This window comes from Neodothiora populina (genome assembly GCF_041146345.1).
Source record: "Neodothiora populina strain CPC 39397 chromosome Unknown canker_contig_1, whole genome shotgun sequence".
Classification (NCBI taxonomy): Eukaryota; Fungi; Ascomycota; class Dothideomycetes; order Dothideales; family Dothioraceae; genus Neodothiora; species Neodothiora populina.
The window spans coordinates 357,146-377,547 of NW_027191419.1; the positions used below are offsets into that span (position 1 = coordinate 357,146).

Below are 20,402 nucleotides of genomic sequence, written 5' to 3' on the forward strand. Positions count from 1 at the left end.
CAAAAAGGGTCGCTGGCCCGGCGGTCCAAAGCCCATGATCCACAGCCCAAACGTCTTGAATGGAGGCGCCACTGTTCGTCAAGCGGAAGCACTGTACTACAAAGAGTTCGGGATGCCAGAGAAGCGAACACCGTCGAGCAGGAAGAGTAAATCTCGCCATCACCGTGGTGGTGGAGGTCGAAGTGGTGGCAGCAGTCATTGTTCGCATAGACAGGCTAGTCCGAGACCGGCGTCTGTGTACAGCGGTTCTGCGAATGGGCGGTAGTGTGTACTATGCGCACCATCGAAGAAAGAGCTGGCCATAAGTTTCGATGAGCGGAGTGTTGTTCAGATGTGTCTGTTCTCCACGGATGGCCTTTGCTATCCGGACTCTTCTTCATTGCTGGTCCTTCGACTCGCAGGGCGACCAAGAGAAAAGCATATTGTCAAGCATGGTGTTGTCCATCCACACGGCCTTCTCAAGCTTGCACGTTCGAACGAAATGCGACTGGCGTCTCTTGCGCCGCACATCCGCCTGCTGTGAATCGGTTCCCCACGTGCGCATTACTCACATGCTACACAAAAACGCAGGTATAGTCGGACATTGGTAGACATGCTCGACTGTCCAGTACGAAGCAGCTCGGCTCCTACATCCGACGCCGTGGCTGCAATTTGTTCGCTGCTTCGCAAATGCAATTGCCGCTTGCGAGGGACGAACGCTTGTACCATGTGTAGCTCGCTGCTCGTGCTCGTGGCTGTGTGAAGCTGGACATGCTTACAATGTTCCAATCGTTTCAAACCAAAAGTTCGATAACCTTATCGAAAGCATGAACTTTACAGGGGTGCGCCTGAAAAGACGTTAGATCAGTCTCAGGCTGAGCCGGAGTTATTGAGCCAAGCTGGAAATGTCGACGGTTAATTCGTATAATGAGCCAATAGTGAAATTGCCCAACATTGTCCAGACGGACAAGACACAATCTGCGGGACGAAATACGGTATTGCTTTTTCTTGAACAAAAATATGAAGCAGTGACCAGCAGGCATGATGACAGCCCAAAGATGATCAGACATTTAGTGCTGGTCTCTTGTCTCACATCTCGCCATGATGTACGAGTACAAACTCGCTTCGGCTCCGCGCGCTGGACCCAGCCCTTCTGGCGCGGCGCCCGGTAGCAGCAGCTGCGGCACAGCGGAGAGCGGGTGCGATGGTAATGTCAAGATCATGGAGTAGTACAAACATCTATCTAGCAGGGGCACAGCAGGAGACATATATGCAGAAAAGCAGATTCTGCCCATGACGCTTTCTTTCTTGTCCTAACTCAAGCCTCTGTGGACATGGTACGGATAGATGCGGAAGCCGTGCATTCTCATGGAAGCAGCGGAATAGGATCTTTGTCAGGTTTTGGAACATGGGATGAGCAGAAACTCCCGCTCGCTCGCCGCAAAGGAGCAATATGGGATGACCGTGCACTTAGCTTTTATGACATAACAGTCCCTAGTTCCATCCATAGACGGACTCAAGTAGTACGCAAGCCTTCGCTCTTCGCTCCTGGTCTGTCTGATTACAATCTTTCTGCGCTTGCTTCTTGCGACTTTGTCAGCTGTGATACCTGCGTTCTTGCTGTCTTTTTGCTTATTGTTCTGTCTCTGCCGCTGGCCTCTCTAGGCTGGATATGGATGGTGTATCATCCTGATCTGCTCTGATATCTCCAGCTTCACAGCCCCGCTTCTGCGCATACCACGGCGACCAACATGTCGTATACATATGGTAAACAAGCGGCGCCTGCCCAGAAGAGCTGGTGGGACAAAACTCGGACTGGCGGGAAAGCTGGTGTGTGGATAGCCAACATGTAGTGTGGGTTTGCTTACTGACAACGGAAAAGGCTTCGATAAGATATATAACCTGGTCGATAAACTCGGCGCTCCCGTGAACAGATGGACCAACAAAATAGGCTCGGAAGCGTTCTGGCCTACTACCTTGGACAAGGAGAGCGACAAGGCGGCCCGTATCCTGCGCAGTTTCTGCAGTAAGTTCTGTCGGCGTGTCTGTGGATTCAAGTGAATGGCGCTCACAGTTTCGTAACAGAGGATGGATTCTATCAAGAAGAGAAAGTGCAAACCGCGGATGGCCCAACCGCGAAGCAGCGTGTATTGAAAAAGATCCCTGCCGAGGTATGCGATACCCGTATCGTTACCCTTGGTCTGTTTCGCTGATGTCATATCTGCAGGTCATCAAAAACGCAAAGGGTCTCGCCATCTTCACAACGATGCGTACTGGTCTCTGGGTGTCTGGTGCCGGTGGCTCAGGTATCTTAGTTGCACGCACCGCTGATGGCGGCTGGTCTCCTCCTTCCGGCATCCTGCTGCACACCGCAGGTCTGGGGTTCCTGGTCGGAGTAGACATCTACGACTGCGTGGTTGTGATCAACACACAAAAGGCCTTGGATGCCTTCTCCAAGGTCAGATGCACCGTGGGAGGTGAGATCAGTGCAGTCGCTGGTCCAGTCGGTGCTGGTGGCATACTGGAGACCGAGCTACACAAGAGACAAGCACCGGTGTTCAACTACATGAAGTCGAGAGGCTTCTATGCTGGTGTCCAGATTGATGGCACAGTCATCATCGAGAGAACTGACGAAAACGAGCGATTCTACAACGAGAAGATCTCCGTAGGCGACATCTTGGCTGGAAAGGTCAGGCATCCTCCCTACGAATGCCGCGGACTACTCGAGACCATCAAAGCGGCGCAAGGAGATCGAGACGTCGACCAAGCTCTAGTCCCGGAGGAGCCGCCGCCGGGTGACTATGAGGTCGACGATACAGGCCATCTCTTCGGTGTACCCGACAAAGAGGATCCTGATCCATACGGTGTTCTTGCACTTGAAAAGGAGGGCATGTCTATCAGGGAAGCCGGAACACACAAGCGCGCAAGCTGGGAACAATTCGCATTCCAGCCTGCTCCTACGAGTCCAATCTACAGCACTTACAGCCGCTCGAGTATGGACAAGGCAAACAGAAACAGTACCAGAAGCAGCTGGAATCAAAGTGCGCCCGCTTCACACCTCAACAGCCCGGCAATTGATTCAGCCAGCACTATGGAGCCAAAGCGAAACACGCCATCCAGATCCATGACCGATATGTCCACGCAGACCGACGATCACGACGAGCCTCATTCGAGCCGGAGCAGTGTGCTCAGCGGACGACACAGCAACATGAATGACATCCCGGAAGACTCTGCCGCTCCAACCTCTCCTAGACCGAAGCCAACCAAGTCGGACTCGAATTCGGGTCGCCCTTCATCTGCCCGCATCAACACCTCAAACCCAAGCTCGCCAGTTCATTCTCTGCCGCCCAAGCCCGCGTTGCCAAAGCGAAGCTCAGAAGAGCACGAGGCAGAGGACGAAGCCGAGGATGGTCTGGAGGCTGGTGGAGATGATACAGCTGATGAGGCCGATGCGATCATTGAAGAGCCGGTCATACATGCGGTGCAAAAGGCCACGGCGCCACAGTTCATCACTCGCGCGCGCATGGTTGAGGTTCCAAAGAGGCTGCCGCCAAAGCTCCCTCCACGCAACCCGAACCGTCGCGGCCCCATCATCATCAACGCCGAGCCAGGTGCCGAAGAGACATCAGAAAACGGCTCGGTCAGGTCTGGAAGCGCGTCTCCTACGCTGTCAACGCACAAAGCCGAGCTAGAGACCGACACACCAACCAAGGAGTCCAAGGACGACTTCACGGAAAAGTTCGAAGACATCACCATGTCATCCGGAGAGACCCCGGACGAGACTCCTGATGAGACTCCCGACGAGTCGAGGAACCCGTGGAGCAACATCATTGCGAAGCACAATGCAAGCCAAGAGTCCGTGGACATCCCTGGAGCATTCCACTCGCTGCCTCCCACTCCAGGCGAGAGCACCGAACACACCAAGGCATAAATGCTGCAAACTAATATATCATAATACACGCTTACGAGGTGGATCAAGAACGGTTGAGGAGTTTGAACGATTTGACGAACTATCGGGGGTTGCGGGCACAGCGACAAGTCAAAGGTGTTGTCCGTTGCATGGAATTGTTTTGTTTTTCTGGATATACCATTTATTATGCGACCCGCTCAAAATGTAGCATTTGTTGCTTTTTCGAAGATCCTGAATCACAGATCCTTTGCATGAGGGAATGCACTACTCCGTATACACAGTCGTCTTGCCTCGAAATATTGTAGAAATATTGCCGATGAAGCCGCACAAGTGGTAGTCCATGTGTTGGATGACCCCGTGACTCTGCGACAATACTGATGTCAGTGGCTATGCACGCCTTGCATTAAGGCTTAGCAGGGCTCAGCAGCTGCACAGGTCCGTACCGATCATCGTCACAACATATCCTTTGGTCACGATATATTCCTCCGCATGACAGAGGAATGCTGCCATTGGCCGCTCATACTTCCAGGCATCGTGCAAATCATTCTAGAGTCATGCGGAGTGTTAAGGTTCGGTTTTTAAGCATTCTGTCGCATCTTCCATTGTCTTCGCCCCCCAGAACGTGCCGCATTACCCTTTGATCCTTTACCTGAAATTGAATTGTACAAGTATCAGAAAGTACTTAAGTACCTGCCATTCCTTGCAACGCCTCTATTGTCAATGACATAGTCGCCTTTTGTGCCCAATTCAAACCAGCTAAATACCCATCAACAATCCATCTAATCATCAAATACACCATTAAGCATCTGATCCGACTTTGCATATACACTGCATTACCCTCGTCTCAATCATGAAGATCACCAGCGCCATTCTCACATTTGCCGCGATATGCACGACGGCGCAGAGTGCTGCTATTCCTGTCGAAGATGTATCATCACTCTCCCTTCGGTCTACCGTTGGCGAATTGATGGTGCCGTATGAAAGCGAGAACACGCTCGAGAAGCGCAAAGGGGGAGGCGGCGGTGGTGGTGGCAAAGGCGGCGGCTCTTCGAGCAGTAGCTCCGGTAGCAGCTCCAGTGGATCAAGCAGTGGCAGCAGTGGATCGAGCAGTGGTTCCAGCTCTGGCTCCAGCGGTAGCTCTAGTGGCGGCCGCTCAGGAAGTGGCCTGTCTTCCGGCTCTTCCAACACTGGCGGCCGCACATCATCAGGCAGCGGAGTCGCACCAGCTTATGGAGGCGGTCGCTACTACTCAGGCGGCGCTGCTGCTCCTTACCGCTCCGGAGGTCGCTCTCCCGGTGGAGTCGCTCCTTACCTGATTGGTTTCGGCGCTCTTGGTTTCGCAGGTGCCTATGCCTACGGTGCTTACCTCTACCCATACGGCCACCCTTACAGTTTCCGCAATCAGTCGAACCCCAACAACTCAACCAACACCACTCTCCCGGTCAGCTGCTTCTGTCAGGAATACCAAGAGTGCGGCTGCGACAACAACACCGATTCGAGCTATCTCGACTCAATCATAGGTAACGGCAGCGCAAGCGCCCTGAACTCCACGGTCGCCAAAATCGCCGACATCAATGGAACAAGCACACTTCTTGTCAACGGTACTCTACCCAATGGAACTACGGCTTCCGGAGGTAGCGATGACTCTTCTTCTTCGAGCTCTACCTCTAGTGCTATTCGACTAGCCGAGTCGAGTGGATGGTGGTTCATTGCTGCATCCGTTTCTCTCGCTGTATTCAGCATGTAGAAGGACCTTGCCATTGTTTTCTTTTCTTTCTTATATAACTTTTCATGGTCTGACGAGACCACTCATCTTACGAAGTCTATGACGTTGGGGATACGCTTGCTGCCATTGAATGGCGGTGTATGATCGGATGCCGATGCTCTCGCATAATATGCAGAGGCTTTCTTGGTCACCCTGGTTTGATTGTATATACGCTTGTACCAATATGAATATATGCCGACATTTCGCTTATCAATGGCCTGCTGCATTATGAGATAACAAGAGTTCAACATATCCCATAGAAGTCAAAGTGCATAAGATATGGGAGTAAGCATGCCGGCTGTGCCCTACTCTATGGCAAGCCATGACGGCGACCACTACCAGTCCCCAGGGCTATAGTTGTCTGCAATGATCAGAGCTATGTCGATCAGGCACGATGATCTGGCATGAAAGCCTGTTAGATCAATCCACCAATCTCATAGTAACAATAACACTATTATGAGCCGAACAGGGTCGCCCCATGTCTCGACTGCTGTGCCTTACCACAGCATATATTATTGTAGGGTGTGTTCGATACTACCAATCACAGTAGCATTATTGATGGTTCTTCTGTATCTGTATCATTGTGGTCAAGAGGCACCGAACACTCTCTAAGACACTTGCATTTGTGTCGAGTCCAACCCAGGCATACGGATCTGATACGATTGACTTTGTTGCATACTCGAACACCAAGTACTACACGGGACATCCATGGCAGTCTTTACTGTATAATATTGGGATTGGCGGGATACCCGTCACGAAAGGCACCAATAGCTATTCGCAAGAAGGATGTCTCATCCCCTAATTCAATGGCTATATCGAGGCATGCATGTATTACATCTCCAACAACTTAGAATAGTCGCAAAGTCCCAGCCTGGGAATCAAATATCACTAAACAAAAGCTGCAGGGACTGGCCTTATACAAGGACTCTCACCAGTCTGCTCCCACTACAAGGCTGAAATGCCAATCCGCTTCTCACCTCAGAAAATTGCTTTACTCATTCGCTGAAACACATCGTTTGCGCTTCCTTCGCCACCTGAGGTAAGGTAAGGTACTCTATTCGAGAGCGTGACCTCCAAGACCCGATCGCTGCACAAGTGACGAGCAGGCCAAGCCGAATTCGCGCGCGGCGCAGGGGTCCCAAGCAGGCAACGTACAAGCCCAGACAGAGCAGCAGTCATTGATTTAATAATACCCAAAGGTGCTGCGGTACGCAATAACATTACCATTTCACCATCACTTGCCACTTTTTTACCCCCAGCCTGGACCTTATAGTCACCTACTGTTACGTCTTACCTACCTCTCTTATTGACACGCGCAGCAAAGTCTCTCGGCTCTTCTCCATATCGTCTTGACTACTACCTGCCTCATGGCTTTCTTCTTCACGTGCGGAACGCATACGTTCAAGTCTTTGCTCCAAGGATACGAGAACATCACAGCGCAGGTAAGCAAACAGCCATCTCAAGCTTTCGACCAGCGGAGGAAGACAAGGGCAGGGCAGGGAGTCTCGCGCTGCGCTGCGCTGCGTTGCGCTGGGACATTTGGAGAATTGATTGTTTGACTGATTGTTTGGTGAACACAACAGTGCCAGAACTGCGGCAATTTCTCCGCCAAAGGTTAGTAGTGAGGCAATGCTTACCTACCTTAGGCAATTGTTTGTTTTATTCTTGTTAGCAGTCGGATTTTTTGCTAACAGTTCATTGTTCATAGTGTACAAACGTTGGTCAGTGATATACCCTTTCTATATGCACAAACCCGTCGATTTTCTCGTTGCCGCTGCTGCTGCTGCTGCGACTGGGTTGTTTTTCCAGTAGTGAGTAACTAGGGCGGGCTGACGAGGGCGCGTACTTTAGGCAATGGTTCACCTTTTGTTTCATCGTAAGTGAAAACATGCGACCACCATCAGCACCGCACGAATTTCCCCATATTAGAGGCACCACAGGGCTGGCTGGCTAACAAAAAGACGCGCGCGTTTAGCCGGTGGTTCCCTTCTCGCTCAAACCCTATCACGACGTTGGATGTCATATATGTAACTTCTTTCAAGATGTCAAGTAAGTCATCAGTTTGCGACGCCGAGTGCTTTAAGTTTTGTTCATTTTATTAATGATGTTTTTTTTCGTTCAGGTATCGGCCGGACGTGCAGGCTCAAATGAATGGTGGTGGTGGTGGTGGTGGTGGTGGGCAGCAGAATATACCCATGCAGCCATATCCACAGCAGGGTGGTCCACCTGGCGGTCAACAGGTCAACGCGGGGAAGCCTGCGCAGTACGTGTGAAAGTATAGGTACTTTTCTTTCACTGCTTGTCCAACAAAAGACGCAGCCGCCAGAAAGGGACCTGTGGAGAGCGGGCTGTTTGCTGGACTGTCGCGTAACAGCGATTGCGCGTGGACGATCAGCATATTGTGTTATTCGGAGGTTTGGGAGAGGAGTACTGCGATTGCGACACTCAGAATTATACCATTATCGAGCAATTCTTTCTAATACACGTAGTATTTGTTCGTTTACTTTTTTAAACCATGCAAGGAGCTCAAACAGTCATCGTCATCCAAGTCGTCGCAGGATTCGACCAATGGAATGGTCTCACGGACCAGGCGCGCTCTTTAAGCAAAGCTCGTTAGTGGACGCAGTTTTCCTTTGAACGCTCGCCCAGCCTTTCTGCCCTCCCCCTCCCTCGCTCCCCAGCCACCCGAAGGAAGAGTGAATCCCTCCACACCTTCTTTACCTATCCTACCACAATTTTCGGTGCCTCGACTTCTTATCCAGACCCTGCAGAAAAACACTGAGGGGAATTTTTCCTTCCTTTGACATAAATCTTGTTTATTTAAGGCCGGAGCATACATGGCCAAACCCAAGCAGACTAAAGCCGCCGAGGCGAAACCTGGGCAATTGACCATCCAGGTCGATCAGCAGGAGTTCGTCCGCACGCGCGACGCGGTATGAAATCCCTTTTTTCTCTTTCCTGTGGCTGCCAATGTGGACAAGTATTTATGGCGATTGTGCGCGCATATGAATCTGCAGAGAACACTGTGTTGTAGTGATGAGATGATTGCATCGTATCCGTCATGGTTGTCACCTCTGTGTTGACCACGGCGCGTCGCGTCGCGTCGGAATGTTTTTTTGGTCGTCGCTTGTAGGAGCAGCAGAGCGCAAGACAGCGCAAACAAAACCAATAAACACGAACTGACTTTTCTCTCACCTGTAGTTGATCACGTCGTGGGTCACTCTCGAGGGCGCGCTCAGAGACGCTACGCGCGCGTACATCAGCCACTCCAATGCCGTCCTCGCAGGCACCAAGTCGGTCCTGGACACGAGCAACCTCGACCTCACAACCTTTGTCGTCAACCAGCTTCCCCCCGTCGCGGCTGATGTCAAGGGAGATGAGCCAACCGAGGCAAAGGCGAAGCTGAAGCGTCAGCGGAAGCCCAAGGATCCCAACGCGCCTAAGCGTCCGCTCACAGCCTACCTTGCTTGGTTAGGCGACAACCGTCAGAGGATCCACGCCGAACTCGGCTCCGGTCAAGGAAGAGGCGGCATCTCTTCTGAGGGTACCAAGAGATGGCACGCCCTGTCCGACGCGACCAAACAGGTTTGTCAGAGATAAAACCTCGTGACTTTGCATGACTGACGAAATTGTCCAGGACTACAAGGATAAGTACGAAAAAGAGACCGAGAAGTACAAGGAAGAACTTGCCGCCTACAAAGCGCGTGGTGGCGGCGCGTTGCCCGCAGAAGACGAGGATGAGGCGGAAGACGAGGTGGACGCCGACGAACAGCTTGTGGAAGCTGCACCTGCCGCAGCAGCTGCTGAGACCGCTTCGCCAACCGATTCCGATTCGGACAGCGACAGCGATGCGGACGGTGAGAAAGCAATGCCTCCCCCGAAGGCGCCTACCCCTCCACCCGTCAAGACCCCTCGCTCTGCAAAGAAGGCGAGCGCCAAAAAGGCCCCAGCAGTCCCTGCTTCGTCTCCTCCTCTTCCTGCTTCTTCTCCGGCTAAGAACGCCGCTTTCACTGCGGTCAACGGAGCCGCAAAGCGTAAGAATGCCTCCAAGGCCGAACCTGCCGAAGAGCCCAAGAAGAAGAGGACCCGAAAGGAGGTCACCAAGGATGCTGCGCCGGCTTCCACTCCTGTAGAGGCGGCCAAGGAGCCCGAAGAGGCACCCAGCACCACCAAGAGGGAGAAGAGGGACAGGAAGAAGAGCCGCAAGAGTCAAGGCGGAGACGCCTAAGCTCTCGGGGAACTTGAAGTCATTCGAAATTACTGTTGTCCGTGTAACCATGGGAGGTCAATCCGTGTTAGTTGTCATTGTGCTGTCCCCTCCAGGCGTTTGTTTGTCAGTATCGGGTGTTATATTGCTAGGCCGACTGTATAAGTGTACACAAGAATGATGTACAATTACTCGCATCTATCACCAATTGGAGACATGTTCGGGAGCGTAAACATCAGTTTTGACTAGCTATAAAACTTGTCCCTCTAGTTTGTTTTGCTGTAAGATGACGCACTCCCCATTTGGCCTGCCTTAGAGAAAGAAGAGTTTCCATAAGCGTTCAACGACTTTCGTGTCGTTTTGTAGATGCTGCGGTAAAGTAGAATGAAGAAGGGCACTCTCGTCGTTACCGTATGCAGAGAAATTCCTACTTGCATCAGAGACGTCTACGTATCCCCCTTACATCTCGTTTAAAAGTGTGGAAACGAGCTTTGTCATTGACACTTTACCTTACCTTGGCCTGTCCGTTAAAGTCCGTGAAGCTTTCGCCTGTAACTGGACAGCAAGGTACAGTATGCATAGCGGGGGCTTCCTGGCGTGGGGTCATCGCAAACAGGCTGTGAGTACCTTAAGAAAGTGGAAGCTAATTGTTCACATCTTGGAGAAGGCCTGTGGCTGACAACCGTGCACCCCCAAAATCGATGATCCGTATCAGTAGTGACGTGACCTACGCAGCGGGGACTTTGTTGTCATCAGTGGATCTAACGAATCAGGCGCAGCCGATTACCAGTGCTTCCATCATAATGGTAGGAATGCAGTCCGCATTCAGATGTCGACGTAAACACTTTTTGTGTGCGAGTGAGGGGTTGGGGGGCTTTGAGCGGGTTCTTGCTGTAATCTCAGTGGATAGATAGCTATTATTGCCCATTCCTTCATGCAATCTTTCCCACCTTTTGAACCGTGTGTGTATCGAGACATTAATTGTGCCTTATGCTTCTCCTCAGACCTTTCCAAGCAGCATCTCAATCTCGACAAGCCTCGTTTGTAGTAGGACAATTCAAGAAGACTCTATACTTTAGACGTCAACAGCGAGCCGCCTTCTCCGCATATACTCCAAGAATGGCTGCCACCGAGTACAAGCTCAAGGGGTTGACTTCCATCGACCTGAAGAACGGGGACAAGAAAGAGGCAGAAGTCGAAGGCATTGAGGGTGGAAAGATCCTTCTTGCCAAAATCAAGGATGAGGTTCATGCCATGAGTGCCAACTGCACTCATTACGGTGCACCACTCGTCAAAGGTGTCCTGACCAAGGAGGGAAGAATTACTTGCCCATGGCACGGAGGTCAGAAGAACTGCAGAATCTATTTGGAAAATTCTCGACTGACACAACTCACTCAGCCTGTTTCAGTGTTGCCTCTGGCGATGTCGAAGACGCTCCGGCCTTGGATCCTCTTGCCAAGTTCAAGGTCTACGAAAAGGACGGCGGCGTCTACATCAAAGGCGAAGAGAAAGTCATCAAGGCCAACAGACGCAAACTCAACATCAAGTGTGCTTCTGTCAAGGCTGCTGATAAGGTTGTGATTATCGGAAGGTACGTCAGCGTTAGGTGGCAAATCTCATCAAGTACAGACACTAACCCGCACGACAGTGGCAGCGGTGCTTTGGGAGCCATGGAGGGTCTCCGTGCTGGCGGATACACTGGAGAAGTCACCGTCATCTCGAGAGAAGGAATGCAACCAATCGACAGAACCAAGCTATCCAAGGCCTTGATCACTGATCAATCAACACTGGAATGGCGAACTCTGGACTTCTACAAGGAAGCCTCAATCAACTTCGTATGGAGCAACGTGACCTCTGTTGATTTCGACAAGAAGAGTGTCAGGACGGACGATGGCAAAGCCTACGGCTTCACTAAGCTCATCATGGCTTCTGGCGGTTCCCCGAACCAGCTGCCCATGGACGGGCTGAAGGGTGACCTGGAGAATGTTTTCCTCCTTCGCTCCCTGTCTCATGCACAGGCCATCATGAAGGCCGCTGGCGAGGATGGTGGCAAGAAGGTCGTCGTCATCGGAAGCTCCTTCATCGGTATGGAAGTAGGAAACTGTCTCGCCTCAAAGAAGCACAACGTCACCATCATCGGCATGGAGAAGCAGCCCATGGGTAGAGTCATGGGCGACAAGGTCGGCGCCATCTTCAAGGCCCTTCTGGAAAAGTCTGGCGTCAAGTTCCTTATGGAGAGCTCCGTGGAGAAGGCCTTGCCGTCCAAGTCCGATTCTTCCAAGGTTGGCACTGTGCAGTTGAAGGGCGGAGAAACCCTGGAAGCAGACATCGTCATTGAGGGTGTCGGTATCAAGCCTTCCACAGACTACCTCAAGGAATGCAAGGAGATCAAGCTGCTCGACGATGGCTCGGTGCGAGTGAACGAGCTGTTCGAGGTCGAGGGTCTCAAGGATGTGTTTGCCATTGGAGATATCGCCACTTACCCATATCACGGTCCCGGAGGAAAGGGCACTCCTGTCCGTATTGAGCACTGGGATGTTGCTCAAAATGCAGGACGTGCGGTTGCCGCAAAGATCAACGATCCGTCTTCGACTCCTAAACAATTCATCCCCGTGTTTTGGTCGGCCTTGGGCGCTCAGCTTCGGTACTGCGGAAACACGGTCAATGGCTACGACGATGTCATTGTGCAAGGCGAGACTGATGCCCAGAAGGGTCCCAGCTTCGTTGCCTACTACTCATTGGGAGAGGAGATTGTTGCAGTCGCAAGCATGATGAAGGACCCATACATGACTCAGGCAGCAGAGCTGATGAGAAGATGCGCCATGCCTTCCAAGAGCGACATTCAGAATGGTGCCGATATCATGGGAATCAGTGTGCCATCCCAGATCAAGATATGATGGCTTTCATGAAAACTGTAATGTTGTCTATGGAATATTAATAATAATGATTAGCACCACTTTTGACAAGAGCTGCACAGGTGAGAGCCCTAAGACACTACTTTCAATTCAAACACTATCGTGATTATAGCAGGGGTTCTCGGTCCCTTCCAGGTGCGCAGCATATGCCGTGACTTCGCCCCACATGCGTCTCTCAATCTCGCTGCTCTATTCGGAGCAAATGTGCACGCTCGATGGTATCCGTTTCGGCAACTACGGATAGTTTTTAGCCCCAATGGTGCTCGATCATTTGCAGAACTTGCTCCTTCCCCGCTTATTTAGCACCAGCATTCAAAACGTTTGTGTAAAGGCGAGATACAAATGCTATATTATTGAAACGGAAAGCCACGCCGCTGACGATCTCTCAAGACACGAATCGAGTCCCAGTGTTGCCGGTCGGTGATACGGGTCTTGGCATAGATGGTGGGCTGGAGATGATATGCACTTCCCCAGGCCCCCATTCGTCCTTCCTGCAAGGTACAATCGGGGCACGACAACAAAGAACAAAGAATACAGAGTAACTATGAGTTTCCTTGTAGTGCTGGAGTTGAGCCAAGATCGTACAGAGCGTCAGTCTATCACCGAACTGGCGCTAGAGCTTGTTGACAGCAGAAATGACAACCAACGGTCCTGAACCGTCGTCCCCGACCGCTCGTAGCGGGCGAAGTAATGACTGCTGTCCATCGTCGCCCATCAGCATTCCTGACTGCTTGCCACAAACTTGCTGCTGTGGAAACAGCAATTGCACATTCCTGCGGCAAAGCTATGCAGTAGTCGAAGGGTTAGAGGAAAGTCTTCGAACGGCAGGATCATTGGGTCAGGTACGTTGGTTGGGCGCTTACTTTGCGTGTTCGAGTCTCTTTCCTTGTCTGTAGTTCTCGTGCAACCATGACCGTTTCACCACAATTTCTGTAATCTCCCCACACCGCGGCAGGCCAAACACAAGAACCATGTCACTTCCATTCTGATATACAGAGAGTGCGCGCTGCCGAATTTGTGTCTCGGACCTTTACCTGTCTCAGAAGTGTTGTCGCCCACCATGTCGCTGACTTGGTCTCTACAGGCACTGCTGGTTCGCCACGAGGCGTATGTGGCCGAAGCAGAGAAGGAAAAGTCCAGAATGGGTGCAGAGATCAAGCAATTGTCGACGGAAAAACAACAGCTCGAAGTCAAGAATGCTTCGATCACGGAAGAAAATCAGGGTCTACTGTTCCAACTCGAGAGCGTAAACGATGCTGTTACCGAGTCGGACATTCACATACAATCGTTGAATGCTACCCTTCAATCAACGCAGGCTGAACTTCATAAACTCAACAACCTCGCATCTCGGACGGACAGACTCGAGAGAGAGTTGGAGTTGTATGAGCAAGAACAGGCCAGTCTACAGGCCGCTCTTGCATGCAAAACGGAGCAAGAGCGGTCAGTGACGCTGCGATGGCAAGAAGCCGAGCGTAAATTAGCCACTCTGGAGGACCAGCTGGATGAAATTCACCGTGAAGCCAAGGAGGAACGGGAACGACATGTGGAAATAGTAGGGCGAATGGAGAGACAAAGAGTGGTGGAGAAAGAGCTGAATACAGCCAGTGGTCGTCTGCGAGGTGCTGCTGCTGCTAAGACTTCAAATCGTGACAAACATGGCAGCACCGTTGTCTCTCACTTCGTCAAGGATATTCTACAGGATAACGCAAATCTGCAGATGGGAATCGTCGAACTCCGCGATCTTCTCACCAGCTCTAACGACGAAGTCGAACGGCTGAGAGAACAGCTCGCCCAGTTTCAGCCCCAGGAACAAGAATTTGATCCCGAGGAACAAACGCTGGACTCGAGGAGACAGAGCAGCCTGGGCTTAGAGATGTCCAGAGCAAGCACACAGGAACTTCATGTTCACCATCACTACCACGCGCCTTCCGATACTTCGTCACGGAGGCAGAGCCAGACTCTTCGTCGACCTAAGAAGAAGCGTCAAGGGTTGACACCTGGCGCCTTCGCCCCATCGCTGGGCGCACGAACCCCTCGATCATCAATATCAGCAATCATACCCTTTTCCCCATCTTCTTCAACAGGACTCGCACCGACGTCGTCGTCGTCCTCCGCTACTATCCTCTCACAAACTGCAGTCACCGTCCCGACGTCCAAGAATCCACCTGCGCGTTGGTCGATGCAATCTGCTTACACTTTTGATTCATCCATAGCCAGCTCGCCGCCTTCTACCACCTGTCGAGCCCCGTCGTTGTTCGATCGTGGTTTCAGCGATGCTGGCATGGACTCTTCCCGACCCACAACCCCCGACAGCGAAGACCTGGGATCACCACTTTTTCTTCCTACGCAGTACCAGTCGAAAAGGGGTTCCGCGGGTTATTTTCGGAGCATTCCCGCGCCTCCTTTTCGTCATGGCGGTCAAGATGATACTACGCCGTTCGATCAGTCATCGGATACCATTTCTTATGAAGCTGATGGAGATATTTCTGCGATGGACCATGGCACCATCCTTGAAGAAGATGAGCCAGATTTGCATGCTGCTGATGATCCAGCGTCTCCTGACCGGCATGCTTCTGACTTTGCCAAATTCCAAAAAGACAGTAATACACCGCCCAGGACAGACCAGGACATCCCTAATCGCACACATCGCCGAGTTGGGTCCCATGAATCTCTTATATCGATACATGGCATGGACATTCACACACTGAAATCTCGCCCTTCTCAGCTGCTCACAGCTCGGAGCCCGCGGCCATTCACAGGCGGCCGATCGTTCTCCTCACAGCCAGTAGTCAGCGCAACAATGGCACACGCTGCGCGACCTGCCATGACACCCAGAACTTCCGATCCAAGCCACAGCTTACTCAGCGGCATGGCGGCCGACCAGAGAGCCATCTCTGCCGGCGCATCCGCAAATAAAGCCCCGGCAAGCAGAAAAGCAGGTGGTTGGTTGTTTGGAAGATGGGGCTTTACTCCGACACCGACAGTCACGGTGTCTACACCTCTCGAGCACATGAAGGTGCAAAAGGTGCGGGAAACCGCAACGACGACGAAAGCAACTGCGTCACCAACGAAACTACGTCCCCCGGGCATCAATCAACCAGGCCCGATTCTCGGATTTCGAACACAGCCTGTGAGGGTGCCGCAACCCGTCCTGGTTACCTTGGACGAGGAAGCTCTGCGGCAAAGCCTTAGCGAGGCTTGATTTTGTTTTACTGATTGCGAGCGAGCGAGCGTAGCCAACCTACATATGTACCTAAACTTCTGCGTTCTCTTTTGTCTTGATACCCGGTGCAGGCACTTTGCCTTGCACCTATTCTTGTCTTGCTCTTTTCTAGCCTGTTTCTTGGTACAGTCGCCCTTCTTACTGTAGACGCTCGTTAGTTCTATCTTTTTCTCAGTTGAAGTTTGCCTATGGTGCGCACTGCAGGTTGAGCGCAGTGGGCTGCGGCAAAGCGCTGGTACATAAGAGTTAGATATAATCACCGCTCTATCTATTCTCACTAATGAAATAAATGTACAAATAAAGGAATTTTTTTTGGTTTGGAATACATGCAAGTGATGTTTCTTTTTGGGTGCCGGTATTGTTGTTTGGGTTACGATGAGAGATGGAAGAGAGTTCTTTCTTCCGCTTCTTGTCAGATGATTTACTTTCTCAGCCACTGTAACAACGACACTGTTTCAGCCGATTATTCTATTCAGTTTCTTGTCTGGCAAAATCGCATCCTGATCTCCACTGCGGAAGAAGAACCTCTGACGTGACATTTTACAGCAGTTGTGAACGTCTCCAGCCCTACAACAAATCCACAATAGCCGTGTAAGCTGCCTTGGGCTTAAAGCTGCCATCGAACAGCAAAGGAGTAGACGATGCCCTCCACGAGTCCGTGTCACGCACACCCCACTCGGTGATACCGATACAGTTCTCGATGTCCAAGCACGCCTGCACGACGGTCTTGTAGTCGGCGGCAGCGGCGCCAGCGACGTCGAGCTCGGTGATTGCGCATTCGGGCGCGGCGGCGCAGACGGCCTTGAGGCCCGCGGGCTCGTTGGCCGCGGTCGGGAAGCTGGAGGACTGCAGGTGGGTCTGCGAGCCGATGCCGTCGATGGGGATGCCCGCGGCGATCCACTTCTTGACGTGGCTGATGAGGCCGGTGGTTTTGGCGTAGGTCGCGCTGTCGAGGTTGTATTCGTTGATATACAGCTTGGCGGTCGGGTCGGCGGCGTGGGCGGCCTCGAAGGCGATCTTGATGTAGTCTTCGCCTAGCACGTTGTAGAAGACGTTGGCGCGCAGGCTGCCGTCTTCGTTGAAGGCTTCGTTTACTACGTCCCATGCGTAGATCTTGCCCTTGTAGCGGCCTACGACGGTGCTGATGTGGGTTTTCAGAACGCTGGTCAGAGTCGTGGCGTCGCTGATTTGGGATACCCATGATGGGAGCTGCGAGTACCATGCCAGGGTGTGGCCTATGTACATTCACAAGGGGGGATTAGTCCGCGTCGTTCTCTCGTCATTTTTCTTTCTATGCTGTTGCGAACTTACCTCTGATCATCTTCGAGTTGGCAACAGCCCAGTCAACGAGGTAGTCTGCTTCGTCAAAGCTGAAGACGCCCCGGGACTTTTCGGTTGCGTCCCACTTCATGCTGTTCTCGGGGGTCACGCAGCCGAAGTCATTCTGGATGATCTTGACGTTGTCTTGGACAGTCAAGCGGTTCTCATCTGTAGTGCACTTAGTCATATTTCTGCAAGTTGCACCCGGGCCCGACCCCGCGATTCGTTCTTACCGGTAGCCACGCCAAAGTACTTCTTGTTTTTTGCGATCAGAAGCTTGTTGATGCTGTCGGAAGGCTGCACAGCTGCGGTGGCGCCTGCAGCGGCCACCTTGACTGCCTTGGTGGACGTAGCTGGGGCTGCAGAGCTAGCGTGAGACGCGACGGTCGAAGACGGCTTTATCGGAGCAGCACTGGTGGCGGCCACTGTTGCATGAGTTGCACTTGTCTTCGCGACTGAGACGGGAGTGGCTGCTTGCTTTCAGTATCAATCCTGCCTTCATGTTCGATTCCCTGTTCGACTGACCCTGTCCCTCGACACACTGCGAATAGTAGTCATTCGCCTGAACGCACTGCCAGCCCGAGACACCTGCATATGGTCAGCTCATGTGTGCCATGCGCAGTATTGTTACAGTCTTACATGTGGTGGCACCGGTCCAGCCCACACCACCACCTGGAAGCGTGTCAGTTCTGTTTGTGCATCATTTTACTTCCAGTCTGCCTTACATTGGCCGTACGCAGAAGCCTCAGCACGTCTGTGGAACTGCTTGACCTTGGTGCGCCAACGAGGCGCAGGAGCTGCTACGGCAAGGGAAGAAGCCGCAAGAAGGGCTGTAATTGAAGAAAAATGCATGTTGGATTAGAGAAAGACAATGCAAAAGAGAATGAGCGTATTTGGTCAAATGAGCGACTTGAATGAAAAAAAGAAAGTTAGACAGAGAAACACAACTACCTGAGCTGTATCACTAGAAAAATGGCACGTAGAAGAGAGAGTGAGGAAGAGGCAAGCATGGTTATATCATTGTCGCCAGTGGCGGGACTTTACTTAGTCTGGATCATGCTTAGCGATCTCGTTATAGTGGTTCCGCTAGACATGCAAATCTAGAGCGGCCGTAGGTGAAACCCCTCGCATATTTCAAAGGTGGATGTATATCGTAAAGGGATGTTTCCAAGGCCAAGCGAGCTTGTAGGTTGTTTGAGGTTGATGATCAACGTCTGTGCTTTGCCCGTGCTTCCTTCGTTTAAACATCAGCCATAATGTGACTTATAGGTGTTCAAGGCCGCTCAGTGGTCGTCGATATTGTTCTGGGTCCAGCAATTGCTATAATATCTATGCATAAGCCGCCGAGAACAATGAGGAGGGTATGGAAATAGACCGACTCAGCCGTTTTGGTAGCCATATGTTCAGTATGCACTTTAGGCACCCTTCCACTCACATCCTTTCAGAGTGACAGGGATAGGCGAGGTGCCTATTCGACTATACAAAGTCGAATGAGTATAGGAGGTTATTGGCATAAAGTCTGTAACGGGAGGTCAATCTTGTCAGATGCACTGTGTCGTGACATAGGGTCAGAATCAGATCCAATCGAATGAGCAAAGAAATCATATTCTCTATTTGCATTTTCTTTTTTAACTTTACACGAGGATGAATCCCCGTTTACAAGGAATCTGATACTGGCTCTTGGGTTTACATGATAATGTATCCTCGAGTTCGGCTTTTTGTGACCAAATGACGTGTTCTCGTTCTTGGACGGGTCGAATTCCAAATTTGCACCGCAAGACGTCATAAGTTACAGGACATCTATCGGTCCTTCTTGGGAGTGCTGTCAGCGGGAGAGACAGAGTCACCGAGGCGGTTGTACTCTGCAGACAAACCCGAAGCCTGCTTCTTAAGAGTCTCGATGTCACGGTCCTTGGCAGCAAGCTCACGCTTGAGGCGGCCGATCTCGCCCATGTCACCAGCGTTGTCGAGACCACCAGCGCTTTTGCCCTTGCTGACGGCGGGGTCACCCTTCATGCGCTTGTTCTCCTCTTCAAGGCGGAGGACGTCGAGGATCATGGTATAGGTACGGTTAAGGATGAGGGAGAGGAAGAGGGTGAAGCCGCAAAGGTACATGTTGCGTTGAGAGTAGAACTTGCGAGCCTGGACCTCCATGCGTTCGGGACCACCAATGGCAGCAGCACTGTATAGCAGGATTAGCGTCGTGTCAAGAGGCTCAAAGAAAGGTGAGAAAACTCACCCAGCACCCATGGCTGCTCCCTTGGCAGCTTGAGAAAGCTCAAGCTGGACGCGGTAAACGCGGTTGACACTGTCAATAAACAGGATCAAGATGAAGACGAAAGTGATCTGGGACAAACGATGTTTAGCATGGCAAACGCACTCGGTCGACCATTAAAGAGAGTGATACCTTGATCCAATACTGCAATTTAGCTATAGCTGGACTTTCGGAGATGAAAGTCAAAAGCTTGCGCTTCCAGGTGAAGGGCATGGGGATGATGAGCGACATGAAGACGACCATCTCGAAGACCAAAAGGCCGAATACCTAGAAGAAAGCTATCGTCAGCAGAGCACGAGGCAGATAGCAGACAGGGATGTGCAGATGGACAGAAGTCAGAGAAATGCAGAAAACAGCACCGGAGAGTAGATCAAGCCCGCCATGTTGGTATGCAGAGGCAGAAACCCGAGACAGAGCTCGAGGGAGTATACGTGCTTGGTAGAGTTTTGGCGTAGACGTGGATAGAGAAAGGTCTAAAATCGAACAGAGAGGCAGTAGTCACTTACAAGGCTGTAGTAGAGAGTCATGATGACTTAAATAAATTGAGCTGATCTGCTCGATAACCCTGTCGGTGTGTTTTGTGAGGTGGGTATTGATTGGGGGATTGAACTGTGGACGTGCCAGCCAAGTGGGTCACGATAGGTGGTGTATATGATATGAAACCGGGAATGCAGATGCTTCAGGTGTACGTTTTAGGAACAAGAGATACACTATCAGACAAACGATCGATCACGAGATTGATGCAGAAGTTGGAAAGCAGCAAAGTGGGATGGATGGAGACAGGAAAGGGTGAGGTGGCTCTTGTATG

General features: G+C 51.6%; 8 protein-coding genes across 10 annotated transcripts; 6 read left to right on the plus strand and 2 right to left on the minus strand.

Moving 5' to 3' along the window:
• Positions 1-1,730: 1,730 nt before the first annotated feature.
• On the plus strand, positions 1,731-3,910 carry AAFC00_000095 (uncharacterized protein; the record flags this gene model as incomplete). Its single annotated transcript, XM_069340094.1, has 4 exons — positions 1,731-1,809; positions 1,862-2,005; positions 2,065-2,150; positions 2,207-3,910. 4 exons carry the CDS (start codon positions 1,731-1,733, stop codon positions 3,908-3,910), a joined length of 2,013 nt encoding a protein of 670 aa, XP_069196284.1.
• Positions 3,911-4,739: 829 nt separating this feature from the next.
• Positions 4,740-5,636, plus strand: AAFC00_000096 (uncharacterized protein; the record flags this gene model as incomplete). Its single annotated transcript, XM_069340106.1, has 1 exon — positions 4,740-5,636. One exon carries the CDS (start codon positions 4,740-4,742, stop codon positions 5,634-5,636), a length of 897 nt encoding a protein of 298 aa, XP_069196285.1.
• Positions 5,637-7,021: 1,385 nt separating this feature from the next.
• AAFC00_000097 (uncharacterized protein) lies at positions 7,022-7,927 on the plus strand (the record flags this gene model as incomplete). Its single annotated transcript, XM_069340117.1, has 6 exons — positions 7,022-7,096; positions 7,238-7,268; positions 7,363-7,375; positions 7,506-7,530; positions 7,630-7,703; positions 7,777-7,927. 6 exons carry the CDS (start codon positions 7,022-7,024, stop codon positions 7,925-7,927), a joined length of 369 nt encoding a protein of 122 aa, XP_069196286.1.
• Positions 7,928-8,491: 564 nt separating this feature from the next.
• AAFC00_000098 (uncharacterized protein) lies at positions 8,492-9,882 on the plus strand (the record flags this gene model as incomplete). Its single annotated transcript, XM_069340126.1, has 3 exons — positions 8,492-8,587; positions 8,856-9,239; positions 9,292-9,882. 3 exons carry the CDS (start codon positions 8,492-8,494, stop codon positions 9,880-9,882), a joined length of 1,071 nt encoding a protein of 356 aa, XP_069196287.1.
• Positions 9,883-10,851: 969 nt separating this feature from the next.
• On the plus strand, positions 10,852-12,758 carry AAFC00_000099 (uncharacterized protein; the record flags this gene model as incomplete). Of its 2 annotated transcripts, none has more annotated exons than XM_069340138.1 (3): positions 10,852-11,203; positions 11,260-11,452; positions 11,510-12,758. In XM_069340138.1, the coding sequence occupies 3 exons, from the start codon at positions 10,852-10,854 to the stop codon at positions 12,756-12,758; spliced, it is 1,794 nt and encodes a 597-aa protein (XP_069196288.1). The 2 variants fall into 2 exon arrangements, with proteins under 2 accessions (XP_069196288.1, XP_069196289.1); XM_069340137.1 differs by having other exon boundaries at positions 10,981-11,203.
• Positions 12,759-13,411: 653 nt separating this feature from the next.
• AAFC00_000100 (uncharacterized protein) lies at positions 13,412-15,978 on the plus strand (the record flags this gene model as incomplete). The annotated part of the gene is made up of 2 exons (XM_069340152.1): positions 13,412-13,618; positions 13,861-15,978. The coding sequence occupies 2 exons, from the start codon at positions 13,412-13,414 to the stop codon at positions 15,976-15,978; spliced, it is 2,325 nt and encodes a 774-aa protein (XP_069196290.1).
• A 588-nt stretch (positions 15,979-16,566) lies between these two features.
• AAFC00_000101 (uncharacterized protein) lies at positions 16,567-18,171 on the minus strand (the record flags this gene model as incomplete). Of its 2 annotated transcripts, none has more annotated exons than XM_069347883.1 (6): positions 16,567-17,234; positions 17,311-17,487; positions 17,553-17,774; positions 17,845-17,907; positions 17,959-17,991; positions 18,045-18,171. In XM_069347883.1, 6 exons carry the CDS (start codon positions 18,169-18,171, stop codon positions 16,567-16,569), a joined length of 1,290 nt encoding a protein of 429 aa, XP_069196292.1. The 2 variants fall into 2 exon arrangements, with proteins under 2 accessions (XP_069196292.1, XP_069196291.1); XM_069340162.1 differs by having other exon boundaries at positions 17,553-17,789.
• A 948-nt stretch (positions 18,172-19,119) lies between these two features.
• On the minus strand, positions 19,120-20,121 carry AAFC00_000102 (uncharacterized protein; the record flags this gene model as incomplete). Its single annotated transcript, XM_069340173.1, has 4 exons — positions 19,120-19,501; positions 19,559-19,665; positions 19,727-19,861; positions 20,101-20,121. The coding sequence occupies 4 exons, from the start codon at positions 20,119-20,121 to the stop codon at positions 19,120-19,122; spliced, it is 645 nt and encodes a 214-aa protein (XP_069196293.1).
• Positions 20,122-20,402: the final 281 nt, after the last annotated feature.